General features: G+C 42.7%; 1 protein-coding gene across 4 annotated transcripts; it reads left to right on the top strand.

Annotated features, from left to right (window-relative positions):
• Positions 1-523: 523 nt before the first annotated feature.
• Positions 524-15,709, top strand: ZNF326 (zinc finger protein 326). 4 transcript variants are annotated; one of them, XM_077277764.1, is made up of 10 exons: positions 524-697; positions 2,696-2,771; positions 5,180-5,588; positions 7,150-7,351; positions 8,781-8,868; positions 10,608-10,755; positions 12,403-12,499; positions 12,858-12,988; positions 13,352-13,447; positions 15,079-15,709. In XM_077277764.1, the coding sequence occupies exons 2-10, from the start codon at positions 2,698-2,700 to the stop codon at positions 15,253-15,255; spliced, it is 1,422 nt and encodes a 473-aa protein (XP_077133879.1). In that variant the 5' UTR covers positions 524-697; positions 2,696-2,697; the 3' UTR covers positions 15,256-15,709. The 4 variants fall into 4 exon arrangements, with proteins under 4 accessions (XP_077133879.1, XP_077133877.1, XP_077133878.1 ...); XM_077277762.1 differs by having other exon boundaries at positions 8,781-8,880; XM_077277763.1 differs by having other exon boundaries at positions 557-697; positions 5,143-5,588.
• The last annotated feature ends 3,513 nt before the right edge of the window (positions 15,710-19,222 follow it).

Here is a 19,222-nt window from a genome sequence, read left to right as displayed (position 1 = left end):
GTCACCTCACCACTGCCAGGGATTATCTGAGGCCCCCACTGCAGCCCCTCCATTGTAGTCACCTCACCACTGCCGGGGATTATCTGAGGCCCCCACTGCAGCCCCTCCATTGTAGTCACCTCACCACTGCCGGGGATTATCTGAGGCCCCCACTGCAGCCCCTCCATTGTAGTCACCTCACCACTGCCGGGGATTATCTGAGGCCCCCACTGCAGCCCCTCCATTCTAGTCACCTCACCACTGCCGGGGATTATCTGAGGCCCTCGCTGCAGCCCCTCCATTTTAGTCACCTCACTACTGCCGGGGATTATCTGAGGCCCCCACTGCAGCCCCTCCATTCTAGTAACCTAGTCACCACTGCCGGGGATTATCTGAGGCCCCCACTGCAGCCCCTCCATTCTAGTCACCTCACTAGTACCGCCAACCGAGGGCCTCAATCCCTCTACATAGTGTTGCAGGGGGCGGAGCACTCACCCACCTTCCCCCTTCATCCCACGTGATTGATTTTTCCGTAACCGGCCAATCGCGTCCCGGGTGTGGTTTCGGTCACGCCCCTGCCTGTTTCAGCCATTTCTGTTGCGCCGAGGAGGAAGCGAGCTCTCATTAGCGTCTTCCCTGCAGTCACCCGGACACAAGGAGGAGACGCCCGACCGAGGACACTTCGCACAGTCACAGTCGTCTTGCTCTACATTCGCAGGTGAGCGGCCCCGCGCCGTCCGCTGAGGGTGGCGGCTCCTCGCGGCTAACATGGCGGCCGCCGCCATTGTTCTCATTGTCGCTGCGCTGTGTCCGTCTCTGTGTGATCGTATTGTGTGAGGAGGATGCTGTGAATGACGGTGTGTGACCGGCTCTGACCATGTGTAGCGGGGCCCGGGCCGTGACGAAGCGGCAGTGAGGCCTCGTGCATCCGCGGGGCAGGCGGTGGCTGCTCCCCAAGATGGCGGCGGGCCTCACTGCGCAGACGGACGGTGGAGGCCTCGTGTCCGCAGCATATTCCGCCATTTCACCCCCCAGGAGTCGCCGCTCGGCCTCTTGTCACGCTCCAAGGACAAATCCCCAGACGGGTAGTGAATGGTGGCAGGAAATGTCCCTTCCCGGCTGCTGTAGTGCGGCTGATGCGCGGCTCTTTGTTCTTCCTGCCTGTAGCTTACCGCTCCTGTGACTGTAGGATTTGGCTGCCTTCTGCCGGCCAGATTACTGCCGTGAGGGCCTGTGCACATGGTGCGGATTTGTGGTTTTAATCACAAAACTTAGAACGGTTTCCTATTGCCAGCAAAGTCAGTGAGAATGGCGACATCTCGCCCACACGATGCTCCTCTGTGACCTGCAGATTTCATCCATTCTTCCAGCAGATTGTACTCTTACTAATAAATGGGGGAAAATCTGCAGCAATAATGTTTTTCCTGTGGAAATTTCTGCCCCAAATGCTTAAAGGACAATCTCCATTTACCTGAAGATCTAGGGTGAAACTGCAGGTCAGTAGCGTTGTTAACTGCCTGCACTTAACCAAACTAGGTTTCAGGCGCTGGGTCGGCATGGGTAAAAAAAAAAAAAAAAAAAAATCCCACCTCTCAGTATACAGGGAAGTTGCTGTAACTGTGCCCCTGGCCTGTCCTGGCCCCACAGAGGGAGTGTCAGTCAGGGGTGCGGTAACAGCCAGCACTGGGTATTCTTAGCAATGACTGAAACCCAAACACTGCAGGAGGGAATAAAGTTAATTTTCTCCCCCAGCGTTCAGCTATGTGCTGGCATCATCACACCCAAGAGGCAAATGTCACGGCAAAAATGCAAGACTAACCAAGCAAAACCTGCTTTGTTTTGCTGCATAAATATCATGTGTGAACATGGCCTAAAGCAGTGCTCCCCAACTCCAGTCCTCAAGAGCCACCAACAGGTCAGGTATTCAGGATTTCCTTAGTATTGCACAGGTGATGGAATTATCATAAGGCCACATGCACATGTTGCGGAAAGTGGTGCGGATTTTTCCGGACTGATTTTGATAAATCCTTACTGCGGATTTCCTGCTTATTACCGCTGATTTATCGTGATTTTTGTGCGGATTCCACCTGCATATTCCTGTTATGGAACAGGTGTAAACCGCTGCGGAATGCGCACAAAGAATTGACATGCTGCGGAATAAACAACGCTATGTTTCCGCACAGTATTTTCCACAGCACATGTACTGCAGGTTTTTTTTCCATGGGTTTACATGGTACTGAAAATTCATGGAAAACTGTTGCGAATCCGCTGCGGCCAATCCGCTGCGGATCCACAGCAAAATCCGCAACGTGTGCACATACCCTAAGGAAATCCTGAAAACATGACCTGTTGGTGGCTCTTGAGGACTGGAGTTGGGGAACACTGGTCTAAAGCATCAGCTACCTTGGCACAGTTATTGCTATAGTGAGAAGAGCCAGAGATTTGTAAATGTATTCCTTTTACAGATCTGCTATTCAGTATTGCAGTTTTCATCATTTTGACTATTGTTGCATTGTTTTATAAAATTAGGTAACTAAAATGTTTGATAAAAATCAAACATTATATATGCATCAGCATCTTACAAGCACTTGTCTTATAAGCTGTGATGGGTCTTCCTTGGCATCTTTCCATATTGATCTACTTTAGGCATTGTTTGTGTGCAAGGTAAGATAGTGAAGTTACTGATTTAGGAATTCTATGTGATTAAATCTTTCAGGCATGGAACGGGATTACGGGCATACATCCTATGGCCGTGGCATGGATAACTTTAGTATGGATAATTCTACTGAGAGGTAAGTGGTGGATATTGTGTAGCCCAGGAATATTGAACATTTCATGTTTAACGTTAATTTGCTCATATCTTGAGCTGCTTAGAGACAAAACTTGTACAATAAATGGCGAGATGAAACCTCAAATAACAAATTTTCACATACAGGTTAAGAATGTATCAGTAAAAAAGAGCTATAACTTCCTAATACTTTGCTTCAATTTCTAGCAAATTCCACCATAGTTTGCAGTCAGTGACTGAAATTGCATTGAGTCTAGTTTTCAGAATTTTATGTGCAGCATCAAAAACCTCTGCTAGCTTGCAGTAGTGTTTGTAGTTTGTTTCGTGTTCTGAGCTAAATGGCCACATGCAGAATACTTATCCCTCATTTGAGAACAGAATTGACCAATATCTAGTCTGTAGATGTATAGTAGGCTGTTCTCATTCTGACTGCAAAGTAATATTTTGAAAATGGTGAGGAATTAAAACAAAGTATATTAAAGTGTAACTTGTTAACATGAAAACCAGATAGTGTTCTTGCAGGGAAAGCTTTGTCAACCAGTGTTTCAGTCCATATTTCACTGTTTGTCCATAACTTTATCATACTTTACACTTCTAATTTATCCCTTGAATTCCTGGTTTGTATGCATAATAATAATCTAATGGGTCGTCCTACACAGTGATTGACAGATTTCTGTATGCAAGCATATAGAAGAAGCTGACAGCACTCACTATACTGGGGCGCTCGTTCCAGAACCAAGGAACACTCTTGGAAAAAATCCAGCAATCAAAAAATGAATGAACAGCGCCACATCCAGGTGTAGTAGTAGAAAAAAAGACTTTAGTAGAAAAATACTTTATTCCGCCATCGAAGTGTACTCTTCTATGGCAGAATAAAGTCTTTTTTTTCTACTACTACACCAGGATGTGGCGCTGTTCAATCATTTTTTGATAGCTTTCTCCATGCAGTCATGCAGGGAAGATTGTCAATCAGTGAAGGAAACCACACGCTTGACTCGTGCACACACCAGGAATTTTGCTAAATGAAATGCAAGGTTTACAGAAACTTTTACCACAAAAATTGTATATAAATCTGATCAGCTCTTCATTCGCTGAAGCAATACTATCTTCAGATCAGGTACCATTTTCAACTTGAGAGGTTCTTTTTGATGAGGTTGGCCCACAGTAAAATTTTCTTTTTAGCTCTGAATTGATTTAATGCAATAGGCATGCTCTCTTGACAACTGCCCCCACGGATCTGGAGCAGGTCACTTCGGAGGTTCCAACCAAAGTTGTCTTGCCTCTTTCGATGGCCTAGGTCCTCCGCAGCTTGTAATTGGCTACAGTAGTCAGGTGACTAGGAGAGCACAGCATTGGAGAAACATCAAATGCAGCACACTTCTAGTCACGTGACTGCTTAAGCGGTGGGACTTCAGATGCAAACACCGCTTCTGGAGCGGCCTGTTCTGTATCCATGGGTGCTCTGGATGGCATGTATGCATCCCTTCACATTTTAGTCAATCTATGCCAAACTCCCACGCGCCCCCCCCCCCCCCAAAAAAAAATAATAATAATATTTTGTTTTATCTGTTGGCCTTGGGCAGATGTTGCACATGATCCAACTGTTAATAGACGTGCACAGTGTAACTTCCAATGTTGAATTAAATTTGATATAAGAAGTTGTGAACTTTTGTTGCCTGATTTCAGTCAATTTTGCAATCCAATTTACTACTCCTGTAAAGAAAAAAGAAAAAATGAGGGATAGAATTTATTTTATATTTTTTAAAATTAAATATTGCTCTAATTGTTGTAACTTTGGCCCCAATTTGTGGTGTTCAGATGTCTGGCAGCCTGCTACTTAAAGGATTGGGTTAGAAGGTTTGAATTGCATGTAAAAAGGCCTTTTTAATTATCCTGCATTTTCAGCAACAAATTCAGTCTTTTGTTTTGTTTTGCATTATGGAAAGAAATCTTAATGTGTGTTTTGTATTTCTTCCAATGGTTTTATATGGCTAGCAATAGTAAATTTAAATATGATTTCTCTCCTGTTAAGTAAAACTGAGCATTTTATGCTCTGATAGAATGCCAACTAAACTAATATCTGAAACTGTATGCTACTTGTACGCTTTGAAAGGGGCCTACATAAATGTAACGCAAACGTTTCAAATCTGAACATTGTCCAGATCTAATCTGCTTGGGTTGGGCGTTGATTTACATTAAAGCAAAACTCCAATCTGGTTATTTCAATTCTATTGACCATCCAGCATTTGGCAGGTTTGCCTTTATAAGCTATTAACTTTAAGATATTAGGTTAGTTAATGCTCTTATTGTATCAGATTTGATGTAAAGTTGATAAATGTCAACTCATGTTTGATGTTTTGTATTTTTCTGGAAAGCTGACCTCTATTTTTCTCCTCACGTCAATTCTTCCAGGTATGGACCTTATGAGTCTTTTGACTCCAGGTCTTCTGTGGGTGGGCGAGATCTGTACAGATCTGGCTATGGTTATAATGAATCCGATCAAGGCTACGGAAATAGTTATGATGATCGATATGAGAACCAATACCGGAGTAGCGTTGACTCTTATGAAACTAGAAACCAGGGCGGGTCTAGCTGGGATCCGTCATTCACACGAGCAAAAGTAAGGACTGGGTTTATGGAGGAGAGAGGAAGAGACAATTACTCTTCCTACGGCGGCTCTTTTTCTTCGCCCTATATGAAGCCTGCAACAGTAGGCTCTCGGGGAAGAGGAATGCCTGCTTACCCCGACGGTGCATTTGGCGGCAGAAGCAATGATGCTTTTGGAGGACCAGCAGCAGGCAGAGGCCGTGGCAGAGGAGGAGTAAGTACAGAATCTTCTCAGATTCTTTTTGATAGTCACTTTGAATTATTTGAAGACCAGAACTTTAAAATGGCAAATTGTCCATAAAGTATTGCATGGACGTTTATGTATTCCCAGTGTGAAAGCTGACTTTTAAAGAAGTAATGCTTTAAAGGTTCAACTGGGAATTTGCCCATATTTGCTAAATTCTTTCCAAGTGAAAGAAATATTTTTCTAAATAGCTTGTTCTGTTTATAAATAAATAGTCTTCCTTAGCCTTATTGGAGCAATAACTGAAAAAAAAAAAAAATTACAAAAGGTTACAAGAAGACCTTTTTGAAGTTCTGAGTAGGTTAAAGGTGCAATGTATTATAGTCAAATGTTTCATCATAATTTTCAGTGTTCAGTATAAGGGAAAAAATCAGGCGGCCATGTAAATTGGATGGTGATCAGAACATAATACTCGGACTGGTCGGCAGCTCTCCCAGCCTGAGCGGGACATATGCAGTTGTCACACACTCGGGTCGGAAGAGCGGCCGGCCAGCCCGTGCACTGCGTTCTGATCTGGTCCGATTAATACAGCTGTCTGACTCTTCCCTTAATGGTTGTCATGTTTATATAGCTTCTTCCCCCTACTCTAAACTTTGTGCTTTAACTCTTGCATCTTGCCTCTATAGCATAGGATTAAATCTGTAATGAAAATCACAAGAATCTGACATGGTTAGACTTCTTTTGGCTGTTACAAAAGGCCCCATAGGAAAACCATAAGACTGCGGTTACTCACTTTTTTTATGGCTTTAAAGTGACACTAAGTCATGTTGGAGCCCTTCCCTAAGAGGCAACATGTGAGCGTTCATTCCCATAGGGAGTTGACCATGGCATGACTTCTCGCATATTGTCTAATTCATATTGGGCTTAATTCACTCACACGTTCAGGAATTTCGGTTTTCTGCCTTTTCAAGTAGGTGGAAAAACAGAATTCAACCATGGATCTGTCACATGATAGACTTCCAATGGTACCCCAGTGGACTTGAGTGGTCTATTGGCTTTTCTGTCATGGTAACCCTGATTTTTACCATGAAAATATAAAGCGCAGCATTCTGTGCTATTTTCCCCTCAATGCAGCCATAGACGACCTTAGTTATATGTAACTCCTCCATTATCTATGGTAACTGCTCCTTTACAAATACTCAATGTAAATTCACACAATCCTGCCACAATAAAGGGCCTAGGGTGTTCCACCCTTTTGCCCCAAGGGAATTTTTTAGCTTTCTATCAGTAAATATAATATTTCTTCCTTCATGTAATTTTTTAAAATGCATTGCACCTTTAATAAGAATTTGATAAACTTGTAATGTGTAAGTTTTCTTTGTGTTATTTTGGGGAGGGGGGAGAGCATGTGTTTTTTTGTTTTGTTTTGTTTTTTTTTTTTTTTTAAATCTACAATTTTTATTACTATTTTTCCATAACTCTTTACAGATCAATGTGGTTCTGTACATTACTAGTGCCACTTGGTTTGGAAAGGGAAAATCTTTAATACTGCTTTGTTAGTAGGCTAACTTGTTTTTTACACTAATTTTAGCAACTTGGCCGTGGCATGCGTAGACCTGGTATGTTGGAATTCCCTAAGTATTCCCAACCTATGGCTGGTGGTGGCATGGTCCGAGGAATTAAGAGAAAGCTAGGCCAACCACCTCCTTTCAAGCAACCTGGAACTTTTGGCAAAAAACCAAAGCTGACAAAAGTTGGAGGAAACCAAACTGTAAAAAGTACCCCAGCACCAGGTAATATTTACTGCAACATATTCCATATAGTAATAAGCGCAAAACTGCAAATGTGAATTGTTTGTGGGCTGGTTATGGATTCAGTTTGCAGCAATAATCTTATGGCTATGCAGTGCAGTCCTCTGCAAAATAGGCATTTCTTGCATGTAGATTTTATTTTGGATGTTTCCTTCAATGAGGATTTTACCCAGCTCATTGGTATCTGTGCTGAAAATCTGAAGCATAAATTTTCACGCTATGGATGTCAGATGTGTCGGTAAGGCTTTGTGCACACATTTAGGAATTTTTGCGTGTTTTTCCTTTAAAAACGCAAAAAAAGCATACATTAAGCATCCTGTTTTTAGAATACATTCTGCATTTTTTTTTGTGTGCACATGCTGCGTTTTTTCCACAGCAGAATCGCATTTCGGAAAAAAAGCAGCATATTCATTAAAGTGCGGAATCGCACAGGAATGCACAGGCTATGCCCACCATGCGGGAAGTAAGCGGATCATGTGCGGTTGGTACCCAGGGTGGAGGAGAGGAGACTCTCCTGCAGGCCCTGGGAACCATATAATTGTTAAACAAAACAAAAAAATAAAGTGATATTCTCACCTTCCTGCTTCCCGTGCAGCTTTCCTGCTCCTCGCGACGCTCCCGTTCCCAATAATGCTTTACAAAAATCACTTGGGATGACGTGCGGACTCGCGAGACAGCTACGTCATATGGGGTCATGCCGCAAAGCATTACTGGGACCGGAGCATCGCGAGGAGCTGGAAAGGCTGTCGGGGACGCAGGAAGGTGAGAATTTCATTTTTTATTTTTAACATTCTATCTTTTTACTATTGATGCTGCATAGGCATCATCAATAGTAGGTCACACTTGTTAAACACTGTTGGACAAGTGTGATCAACCTGTCAATCAGTTTTCCAAGCGATGCTACAGATCACTTGGAAAACGCTAGCATTCTGCAAGCTTGCAAAACACTAGTGTTTAGCGGGAATACGCATGCCAATTCCGCATGTGATATACCTGCGGCAGGAGTTGCGGAATTGCCGTGTGAATTTCCGCGGCAATTCTGCAACGTGTGCACTTTTAGCCTAAGTTTGGGGTTTTTGGTTTTTTTTTAACTCTTATTTGAACGATTCCATAAGACATTTTTGATTGAGGTTTGTATTTACATTGAAATAGTAGTCTTCAGCCTTGCATATTTTGGGCCATGTAGAGCAAGGGAATGTGTGATTTGGAGCATTTTGATACAAAATTGTTTGTCTGAGAAATATCTGCAGTGGTATTATTTTTCCAGTTGTCGGAAAGGTCTTACCAGGGAAATGACTTATTACTGACTGACAAGTGGATGAGTAGTTCTATTTGACAGTTTTAATTTCTCTGAATATTAATAGTAGTGTGCTATAGTGCACATTTATTTATTTTTCATTCCATCTTTCAGAGCCAGTTGATCCAGAAGAGGAAGAAAAACGCCGCACAGAGGCAAGAAGAGAGAAACAGAGGCGCAGAAGAGAGAAGAATAGTGAGAAGTACGGAGATGGGTATTTATCTGCGTTTACTATTTTGCCATATGTGTTATTTTTAGAATTGAGAACTGAGGATAGTTCTTGACCAGACCGTGCTGGCTAAACTCTTTAAAAAAAAAAAAAAACATTTAGGAGAGCTAGCCTAAACACTAAATGCACTATTTTGCAACATTTCAAATAGTTTTACACTGGATTAATGGCATAAACTGAAGGGTTGGCCCATAGATGTATTTATGCATGCATTTTTTTTTAATTACCGTATATAGTCGAGTATAAGCCGAGATTTTCAGCCCAAATTTTTGGGCTGAAAGTGCCCCTCTCGGCTTATACTCGAGTCACGGTCGGCGGGTGAGAGGGCGCTGAGGCATACTTACCTGTTTCCGGGGCTCCTGGCGCTCCTCCTGCCCATCCCACGGTCTCCGGGTGCCGCAGCTCTTCCCCTGTTCAGCGGTCACGTGGGACCGCTCATTAGAGAAATGAATAGGCGGCTCCACCTCCCATAGGGGCGGAGCCGCCTATTCATTTCTCTAATCAGCGGTGCCGGTGACCGCTGACAGAGGAAGAGGCTGCGGCACTGAAGACCAGCTGTCCGGGGGAAGGAGCGGGACGCCGGGAGCAGGTAAGTATTACATATTCACCTGTCCGCGTTTCACACGCTGGGCGCCGCTCTGTCTTCCCAGCGTCTCTCTTTCCGCACTGACTGTGCAGGTCAGAGGGCGCGATGACGCATATAGTGTGCGCGCCGCCCTCTGCCTGATCAGTCAGTGCGGAGAGACGCCGGGACGGGACGCTGGGGAGCTGCAAGCAAGAGAGGGGAGTATGTGTTTTATTATTTTTATTGCAGCAGCAGCAGCAGCACAGCTTTCTATGGAACATCTATGGGGCAGTAAGGAACGGTGCAGAGCACTATATGGCACAGCTATGGGGCAATTATGAACGGTGCAGAGCGCTATATGGCACAGCTATGGGGCAATAATGAACGGTGCAGAGCACTATGGCACATCTATGGGGCAGTAAGGAACGGTGCAGAGCACTATATGGCACAGCTATGGGGCAATAAGTAACGGTGCAGAGCACTATATGGCACAGCTATGGGGCAATTATGAACGGTGCAGAGCACTATATGGCACAGCTATGGGGCAATTATGAACGGTGCAGAGCGCTATATGGCACAGCTATGGGGCAATTATGAACGGTGCAGAGCACTATATGGCACAGCTATGGGGCAATTATGAACGGTGCAGAGCACTATGGCACAGCTATGGGGCAATTATGAACGGTGCAGAGCGCTATATGGTACAGCTATGGGGCAATAATGAACGGTGCCGAGCACTATAAGGCACAGCTATGGGGCAATAATGAACGGTGCAGAGCACTATATGGCACAGCTTTCTATGGTACAGCTATGGGGCAATAATGAACGGTGCAGAGCACTATATGGCACAGCTTTCTATGGTACAGCTGTGGAGCAATAATGAATGGTGCAGAGCACTATATGGCACAGCTATGGGGCCATAATGAACGGTATGGAGCATCTATTTTTATTTTTGACATTCACCGGTAGCTGCTGCATTTTCCACCCTAGGCTTATACTCGAGTCAATAAGTTTTCCCAGTTTTTTGTGGCAAAATTATGGGGGTCGGCTTATACTCGGGTCGGCTTATACTCGAGTATATACGGTATTTGATCTGCTCTTTTATCATTATGTAAGGTAACAAATACTTAAAACCCACTATTTTCAGAATGGCCTTCACATGCTCCTTCTGCAAGTTCAGATCTTTTGATGAAAAGGGTATTGAAGAACACTTGGAAAGTCAAGCTCATCAAGACATGTTGGATCATATTCAAAAACAAACCAAATTTGACAAACCAGTCATGGAGTTCTTGCATGTAAGTACAATATAAAGTCCTGTTATGTACTTTATTAGAAAATTAAGTGTGACACTGGCTTCAACTATTCATACAACGGTAACGTCTATAGTCAGCTTCAGTTGGTCTGCCTTATCTATAGAATATTTGGAATTGAGTCCTCAGTGGTTGATACCTTTTTAATGGCTAACTGAAAAGATGGTAGCAAATTGCAAGCTTTTGAGACCACTCAGGCCTCTTCATCAGGCATAGAAATATTATTCTATTTACTGGCTAACACGGTACAAAGATATATCTTTCCTGCCTTATCTATAGGAACATCTCTTGAGATGATGCTTACCGTATTTTTCGGATAAGACGCACTTTTGTTCCCCCAAATTTTGGTGGAAAGTGGGGGTGCCTCTTATCATCCGAATCTGTTTGCTGTAGAGTAGGGGAGGCGGCTCTGACGTGGTGTCGGGGCTGGAGTAGACGGGCTGCAGAGACAGCAGGAGGTCACCTGGTCTCGCTCATTAGCCTCATGTAATATTCACTGCACCCCCTGACCATCACCTTGATGCTGAAGCCGCCCTGAGTTGGTTGACAGGCGAGCATTGCATGTGCCTGCACTCGCCCCCATCATGAATATGCCCACGGTCACTCTATATGACCCCCCCCCCCCCCCCCCCCCCACCTTGCTGGCGCACACATGGGGGCCCCCCCCCCCGTCACTACATGGCCCCCCTGCAGGCACGCACATGATAAAATAACAAACGCTTAACTCACCTTCTGATGATGGCTCCGTGCTCCCAGTTCTCCCGTGGCTCTTCCTGTGTCTGTGCCGACATCCGATGTAATCACTGTGTGCCCAGGTCACATGATCTGATGCCTGGGAAACAGGAAGCGCAACCGAGGAGCTGGGAGCACGGAGCCATCATCGGATGGTGAGTTATGTTTATTTTATCATGTATGTGCCAGCAGGGGGGCATATAGAGGGACGGAGGGCTTATAGTGACGGGGGGGGGGGGGGGGGGGGCTTATAGTGACGGGCATATCCAGGATGAAATGGGGGGGGGGGGGGGGGGGGGGCAAGTGTGCCAGCAGCACAGGGGGAGGGCAGGTGTGCCAGGATGGGGGTTATATAGGTACCAGGATGAGGGACATATATATGATTTGTAAGACTGACACTGGCATTGTAAGACAGACCCCCATTTATCATAAAATTATTTTTTTCCCTTTTTCTTCACCAATTTTGGGGGTGCGTCTTATAATCAGGTGCTTCTTATACAGCAAAAAATATGGTAATGGCTAAAGAGTCTCAAGGCAAAACTGATGTACCCTGTAACTTGTAGTTCTTACACTAGGTATAGCACATGGCAGTGTAAACCAGATACTTAATACGCCAACATCCATGGATTTCTTCACAAAACATTCAACCTTATTACAGCCTTAAGATCCACATATGGAGCATGACAAGGTTAATAGTTTGTTTTGCCTGGAGTGTTTTTTTTTTTTTTTTGTACTTGGTGACGTAGTCCCTTTCATATCAGTGATGAACTTTACTGCACAGTGACTAGAAGAAAACTTGCTATAGTAATCAGTTTGTAAAGTAGTGGCATGCTGAAAATCTGTCGATATTTGGTAGTGCAAGGTCATGGGAGTTTTACAATTTATTTTTTATGCGCTTAGGAATGCATCGTAAACAAATACAAGAAAACTGCTGCACGTAAAGCACAATCTGTCCAAAATGAAACCGTGAAAGCTCCAGAGAAGGAGATCATGGAAGGTAATGCTCCTAATTTTTGGTTATGACCCTCAATGTTTAATTCTGCTTTGGTTGACTGGCTTGAAGCAAGCTTGTAATGTTTTCTCTTGTTTATTGAAATTTAAGTTTTATAATTAAAACTCTTAAATCGAGTAGTTCTTGCAGGCTCGATTTGGGTAATGGTATTACCATCTGAGACTGAGGGAAACTGTAGAGTCACAAAGAAACAGTAGGGCGTTCAGTCACTAGTTCTTCTCAAATCAATATTGCCCAATGATTTTCTTTTCAATCTTTATTGGATGAGCGTTTGATTCTTGCGCTGCCAGCACTACTTTGTTAGAAGGTAATTAGTCTGATTAAACCATGTATTTTCTTTTAGGAGTTGCTCCTGATGATCACATGATGAAGGTGGAAACTGTGCACTGCAGTGCTTGTAGTGTGTATGTCCCTGCGCTGCATAGCTCTGTCCAGCTGCACCTCAAGTCTTCTGATCATTCCAAGAGTAAACTGGTAAGAATGGACATCTTGTCTGGCTGCCTCCTGTAACTGTCAGCTGGTACAAATCTGTTATGCTGGAAAACCCCTGTCCCCATCTTACAGAACCACTCTGAGTGAAAATAAAGGTCTGCCACAGACTGTGCATGCATTTATGTAGTTGTCAATTGATTTGAATGGGAGCCATGTAGTAAACCCTTCTGCAGTGGCCAAATGCAGTTAGTTTCTTTCTGATTCACCTAGCAATAATGGCCCATTGCTTCTGCAGCCTCCTTTTCAGGAAGGGTTGTTCATTTGTTGCAACACTAATTATTCACATCTATGGATGGTCAATGACAAAAAAAAACCCACATGAAAATGTATTTTTTTTTTCTTCAGGCCTATAAAGATCAAATAAAAAGAGAAAGCATTTTGACAGCTACAAGCATCTTGAATAATCCACTTGTAAAGGCAAGATATGAACTGTATTTGAAGGTAAGGTAACTCTGTATAGGACACTTGAATGTTTTGTATGAATATTCTAGTACTGAGTTAATGTATTCCTCTTGTGAGCCTGGTGACTTCATTTATGCATAAATACTCTTAAGTAACTTTACTTGTGACTAATCATTAGTTTGTTTTCTTCTACTGGTGGAGGGATGGGTGGGCTACTCCTTGAAGCAACACTTGCTTTGATTTATAATCCTACTTTTTGAATGAATAAGCAGTCTATGGTGACTAAAGGCCCCGTCTCACATAGCGAGATCGCTAGCGAGATCGCTGCTGAGTCACTAGTTTTGTGACGCAACAGCGACCTCAGTAGTGATCTCGCTATGTGTGACACGTACCAGCGATCAGGCCCCTGCTGTGAGATCGCTGGTCGTGTCGGAATGGCCTGGACCTTTTTTTGGTCGTTGAGGTCTCGCTGAATCGGTGTGTGTGACACCGATCCAGCGATGTCTTCACTGGTAACCAGGGTAAACATCGGGTTACTAAGCGCAGGGCCGCGCTTAGTAACCCGATGTTTACCGTGGTTACCAGCGTAAATGTAAAAAAAAACAAACAGTACATACTCACCATCTGATGTCCGTCAGGTCCCTTGCCGTCTGCTTCCTGCTCTGACTGACTGCCGGCCGGAAAGTGAAAGCACAGCACAGCAGTGACGTCACCGCTGCGCTCTGCTCTCACTGTACGGCGGCTCAGTCAGAGCAGGAAGCAGACGGCGAGGGACACCGAAAGGCGAGTATGTACGGTTTGTTTTTTTTGGTAACCAGGGTAAACATCGGGTTACTAAGCGCGGCCCTGCGCTTAGTAACCCGATGTTTACCCTGGTTACCCGGGTGCTGCAGGGGGACTTCGGCATCGTTGAAGACAGTTTCAACGATGCCGAAGTCGTTCCCCTGATCGTTGGTCGCTGGAGAGAGCGGTCTGTGTGACAGCTCCCTAGCGACCACACAACGACTTACCAACGATCACGGCCAGGTCGTATCGCTGGTCGTGATCGTTGGTAAATCGCTATGTGAGACGGGGCCTTAACACATTTAAACAAAACATTAAGGTACTGGTGTTTAGTCCTGCTGCAAACCGGTGATTTAAAGGAGTTGTTGCTTCTTGCTTATCAACTGGAGAGGTGATAAATGCCAAATAAGTGAAGGCCAAAATCTGCAACCTCAAATGATTGCCATTGTGTTGCTGTTAGTGGTGAGCCGGTATGCTTGGATAAGAAGTTATCCATGCACGCTCGCCCTAGTTGATTATTTTCTTGAGTCGCCACAGCTGCATGTCCCGCAGCTGTTTGACAGCCACAACACATGCAGGGATTGCAAACAGGAAAGTACTCGATTAGGACACAAGCGTGCTCTGATAACACCTTATCTGAGCATGCTCGCTCATCATTAGTCGCTGTCTCTATGGTGTCAGACTACGGCTTAAAGGAATTAAACAGTGGTGGGCATTTGCCCTACTGCTCCAAACTGTCATGTCCATGTGATTGGGATGGACCACGTTCCCCATTCAGGCAATATGTTGCGAAGTTGGCTTGCTAAAATCTAGCATTTCTCGCCCATCCACTGGACCTCAATTTATCAAACCCTTCTGCTAATGTTCTCAAAATACTTTTTTTCTAGGGTGAAAATCCATTTGAGGCTCAGGCTGGAGAAGCTGCTGTAGAGAATACAGCTGAGGCTGTTGGTGAAGATGCAGCTGAATGTGGCCTCTCTGAGGATGTCGAAGCTAATGCAAATGACGTCACCTCTGCATCGGAAGATTTCACCGCAGACCTGGCATCTGTTGAAGAAAACTAGTCATGATGCTTAAAAGCAAATTTGATCCCTCTTTTTTTTTTTTTTTTTAACTGTTCTGCCATCCTATTTTTAAACCTTGGCTTTGTGGGCAATTTACAGTAATACATGCAAAAGTAATATAAATTTTTTTTTTTTATCCATCATAATGCTGCATATTTGTAGAATTAGTTTAATTTCCCTTTGCATTTTTTAAACTGTTAATCCTATGTTTATTGATCAGGAACCATCCTGATGTTTAACATGTCAGTTTTATTTTCAGTCTTGTATTCTAGGTTGTAATTTTATCCTAAAGATGCTGTGAAGTCTTGGAATGTATTTGTGCCATGTTGGACAGTTAGTGTTTATATTGTTTGTGACACCAAAATATTGTGGCATTGTAACTTTTTTTTTTTTTTTTTGGTTTGCTACTTAGATCCCTGTGTCTCAGATAACTAAATAAATCTTATAAACTGTTCTAGATTTAAGGCTTTCATAGTAAAAAAAAAATTGTAACGCCTGCATATTCTGTTTGATTTGGGACAAGTACCTGTTATAAAGATCAAAGGACTTTTATGTAAATAAAGTTACATTTTATAATGGAACTTTGCAGTTTGCTGTGACATATATTGCGTTTCAATTCCTCACTATATTTTCAAATATTTGCATTTAGTGGATGAAACTGTTTACATCCTTAAGAGCAGAACTCATACATGCCTATACCTGCTGTCATCAGATAAATGTATTTTATGTGGCCAGTGATGAGCTAAATTTACTACAAAAATCCCCCTCCCACTTCTCCTTTTCACAATAGCTTGAGAAAATGTTTAAAGGGAATCTTGTCAGTAGGGTCAACCATTCTAAGCAGTCTGTATGAACATGCATGTCATGGGAAGCTAAATATAATGATGCCTTGAGATCTGTGCAGCTGATGTCTTATTCAAGATAAATCTGTATTTCTTGTATGTAAATGAGATGTGCGAATATACTCGTTACTTGAGATTTCTCGAGCACTCTCGGGCGTCCTCCCGAGTATTTTTTAGTGCTCGGAGTTTGTTTTTCTTGCCGCAGTTGATGATTTACATCTGCTAGCCAGCATAAGTACATGTGGGGATTGTATGGTTGCTAGGAAATCTCCGAGCACTAAAAAATACTCTGAGGACCCCTGAGCATGCTCGAGAAATCTCGAGTAACGAGTATATTTGCTCATCACTAATGTTAAACTATGGGCCGGACATAAATCTTGACTCTGCCTCCAGAGCTTACTGTAATGAATGGAAAGTTAAGTGTTAGACATGTAATGACCGCTCTATTCTCTCCTGATCTCACTGCAGAGCTGTGATTATATGGCCACGTTCAGTATTTCACATCAGTGTATTATGTATGCCAAAACCTTTTTCTTGTTTTTCGCATCACTGTTTGACATGCTTCAGGTAGACCCCTATAGCTTAATGTATTTGATGATGCCCTCCACATTCTGTTTTCTACCAAAAGCCAGGAGAGGAACAACCAGAGGAAAGTATGATTAAAAAAAAAAAAAAAAAAAAATTCACCACTTTTTAGGAGGGTTGATCCTACTGATTCCTTTATAAAGTGCTAATCCCCCCCTATCCCAAGATCCTACCCCAAATGTAATAGTGTTAATATCTGCAATTGCTTCCAATTATAAATGTATAGTTATTCGGATTCACTGTCTTTCCTCATGAGCAGGACATTGCTGTTGCTTAGATATCAATTCCGACCACTTGTAGTGAGTTACTTGCGAGTGGTTGTAACCATGGATCCCGAAGCTACTGCAACGCCCTGCACATGGGGAAAGACAAGGCGAATCAAAAATTATACTACATTTCTAATTGGAGATATTTGCTAATATTACACTATCATATTGGGATGGGAATGCCATGTTCAGCTTTGCTGAGCTAGACTCGATGATTAATGTTTATGCTGCCTGTTATCCCTTTGGTTTTGATGTATACTTTTGTGAGTAATTGAAACTCAAAATATGTTATTGCTAAATTGAAAGTCTTTAATAGTACAATATCCATGCTTTAAAGGAGTTTTGTGAAACTTTCAGTTTTAATGGGGTATTCTGTTTAGCACATTTTTTGCCCTATAAATAGAATTGGTGGTCTGGCTGCTTGTATCCACCCCGACCCAGAACAGGACACTTTTTTTCGCTGTTTTAGAATGGAGTAGGAGTGCACATGTCCGACTACCACTTCATTCAGTCTGTAAAAGGATGCCAAAGCACAACATTTAGGCTTTTTCCAACTGTCCTTTAAGGAGCACAACAATACGCACCATTCTAATGGGTATAAAAGTGCTCCCTTTTGGTGATTTGTGGAGGTCTCTGATAACACAGGTCAACAAAAAAAAAAATTTTTTTCTGGTGTCCAAAATATTTTAATGAATTTGGGGTATTTTTGGGGTGCTGATTCTGAATATGCTATCAGTTTTGCCAGATTGGCTCAAGTTTTTGAGATTTTTGGTATCTTATTTATAGCACTTGTTGGTAAATGCGACGCATCATCTCATTAATTTCTTTGGATTAGTACTTGAACTGAGCAGTTCTCAATATAGTTTTGTGTTAATTAGTGTTCTAAAAGTTTGTTCATAGCTTGATTTTTGCACTAACTTTATGTTGTTGTCTGTTTTCCAGTGAAAAGCATGAACTCATCAAGAAGAAGTTGTCTTAACGATCCAGACTCATTCTGTTACATTTGTGGTGAATACACACTGCCAAAACATAGAAGAAACATAACAGACTTCGTAAAAAAAAGTGTATTTTGCCTATTTTGGGGTTATGCTTGGGGACCAAGACAAGTTTTGGGCACCACAGTGTGCAAAGCATGTATCGAATTATTACGAAAATGGAGCAAAGGACAAAGAAAAAGCTTCAAATTTGGTGTTCCAATGGTGTGGAGAGAGCCAAAAAATCATCATGATGACTGTTATTTCTGTGCAGTGCAAGTGCAAGGATTCAATAAGCATAAGAAACGAAAATGGGAGTAACATGTCCCTCATTGTGAAGATGTGCCTGTACCTGTGTTTACCATAAATAACAGTCATCATGATGATTTTTTGGCTCTCTCCACACCATTGGAACACCAAATTTGAAGCTCTTTCTTTGTCCTTTGCTCCATTTTCGTAATAATTCGATACATGCTTTGCACACTGTGTGGTGCCCAAAACTTGTCTTGGTCCCCAAGCATAACCCCAAAATAGGCAAAATACACTTTTTTTTACGAAGTCTGTTATGTTTCGTCTATGTTTTGGCAGTGTGTATTCACCACAAATGTAACAGAATGAGTCTGGATCGTTAAGACAACTTCTTCTTGATGAGTTCATGCTTTTCACTGGAAAACAGACAACAACATAAAGTTAGTGCAAAAATCAAGCTATGAACAAACTTTTAGAACACTAATTAACACAAAACTATATTGAGAACTGCTCAGTTCAAGTACTAATCCAAAGAAATTAATGAGATGATGCGTCGCATTTACCAACAAGTGCTATAAATAAGATACCAAAAATCTCAAACTTGAGCCAATCTGGCAAAACTGATAGCATATTCAGAATCAGCACCCCAAAAATACCCTAAATTCGATGAAATATCTTTGGCACCAAAAATGCTGTTGACCAGTGTAATACCTCTGTAAGGGCAAAGCGCACCACTAGTGCCTTTCTCTGCAGTACCTGCAACACTTCCTTCTGATTGGCGAGTGTTTCAGTTTCATCTTTGCTTTTACCACCTTTTGTTCTACAGCGATCAAAACATAAGTATTTGCAGCGTTACTAAATGTATGATTGACCAAGTGGGACCCCACAAATTTGGAGAACAATGTGGTGTTTATGAATGGAGTACTAGTACAACGGGATAAAGGAGATCACATGCAGACCTGTCAAATCCATAAAAATGAATAGACCAGTGCATGTCCAAAAGCACTACAATTTCAGTTCCACGTCTGGTGCCTCCCTATTTTGATTATTG

This window comes from Ranitomeya variabilis, chromosome 8 (genome assembly GCF_051348905.1).
Source record: "Ranitomeya variabilis isolate aRanVar5 chromosome 8, aRanVar5.hap1, whole genome shotgun sequence".
Taxonomy (NCBI): domain Eukaryota; kingdom Metazoa; phylum Chordata; class Amphibia; order Anura; family Dendrobatidae; genus Ranitomeya; species Ranitomeya variabilis.
This window is presented reverse-complemented; position numbering and strand designations above follow the sequence as displayed.

Coding starts and splice junctions, on each gene's coding strand:
- ZNF326 (XM_077277761.1), top strand. CDS start 2,726: ATGGCCGTGGCATGGATAACTTTAGTATGGATAATTCTACTGAGAG. Junction 2,772..5,142: donor ATGGATAATTCTACTGAGAG/GTAAGTGGTGGA, acceptor TTTTCTGGAAAG/CTGACCTCTATTTTTCTCCT. Junction 12,989..13,351: donor ATCATTCCAAGAGTAAACTG/GTAAGAATGGAC, acceptor TTTTTTCTTCAG/GCCTATAAAGATCAAATAAA.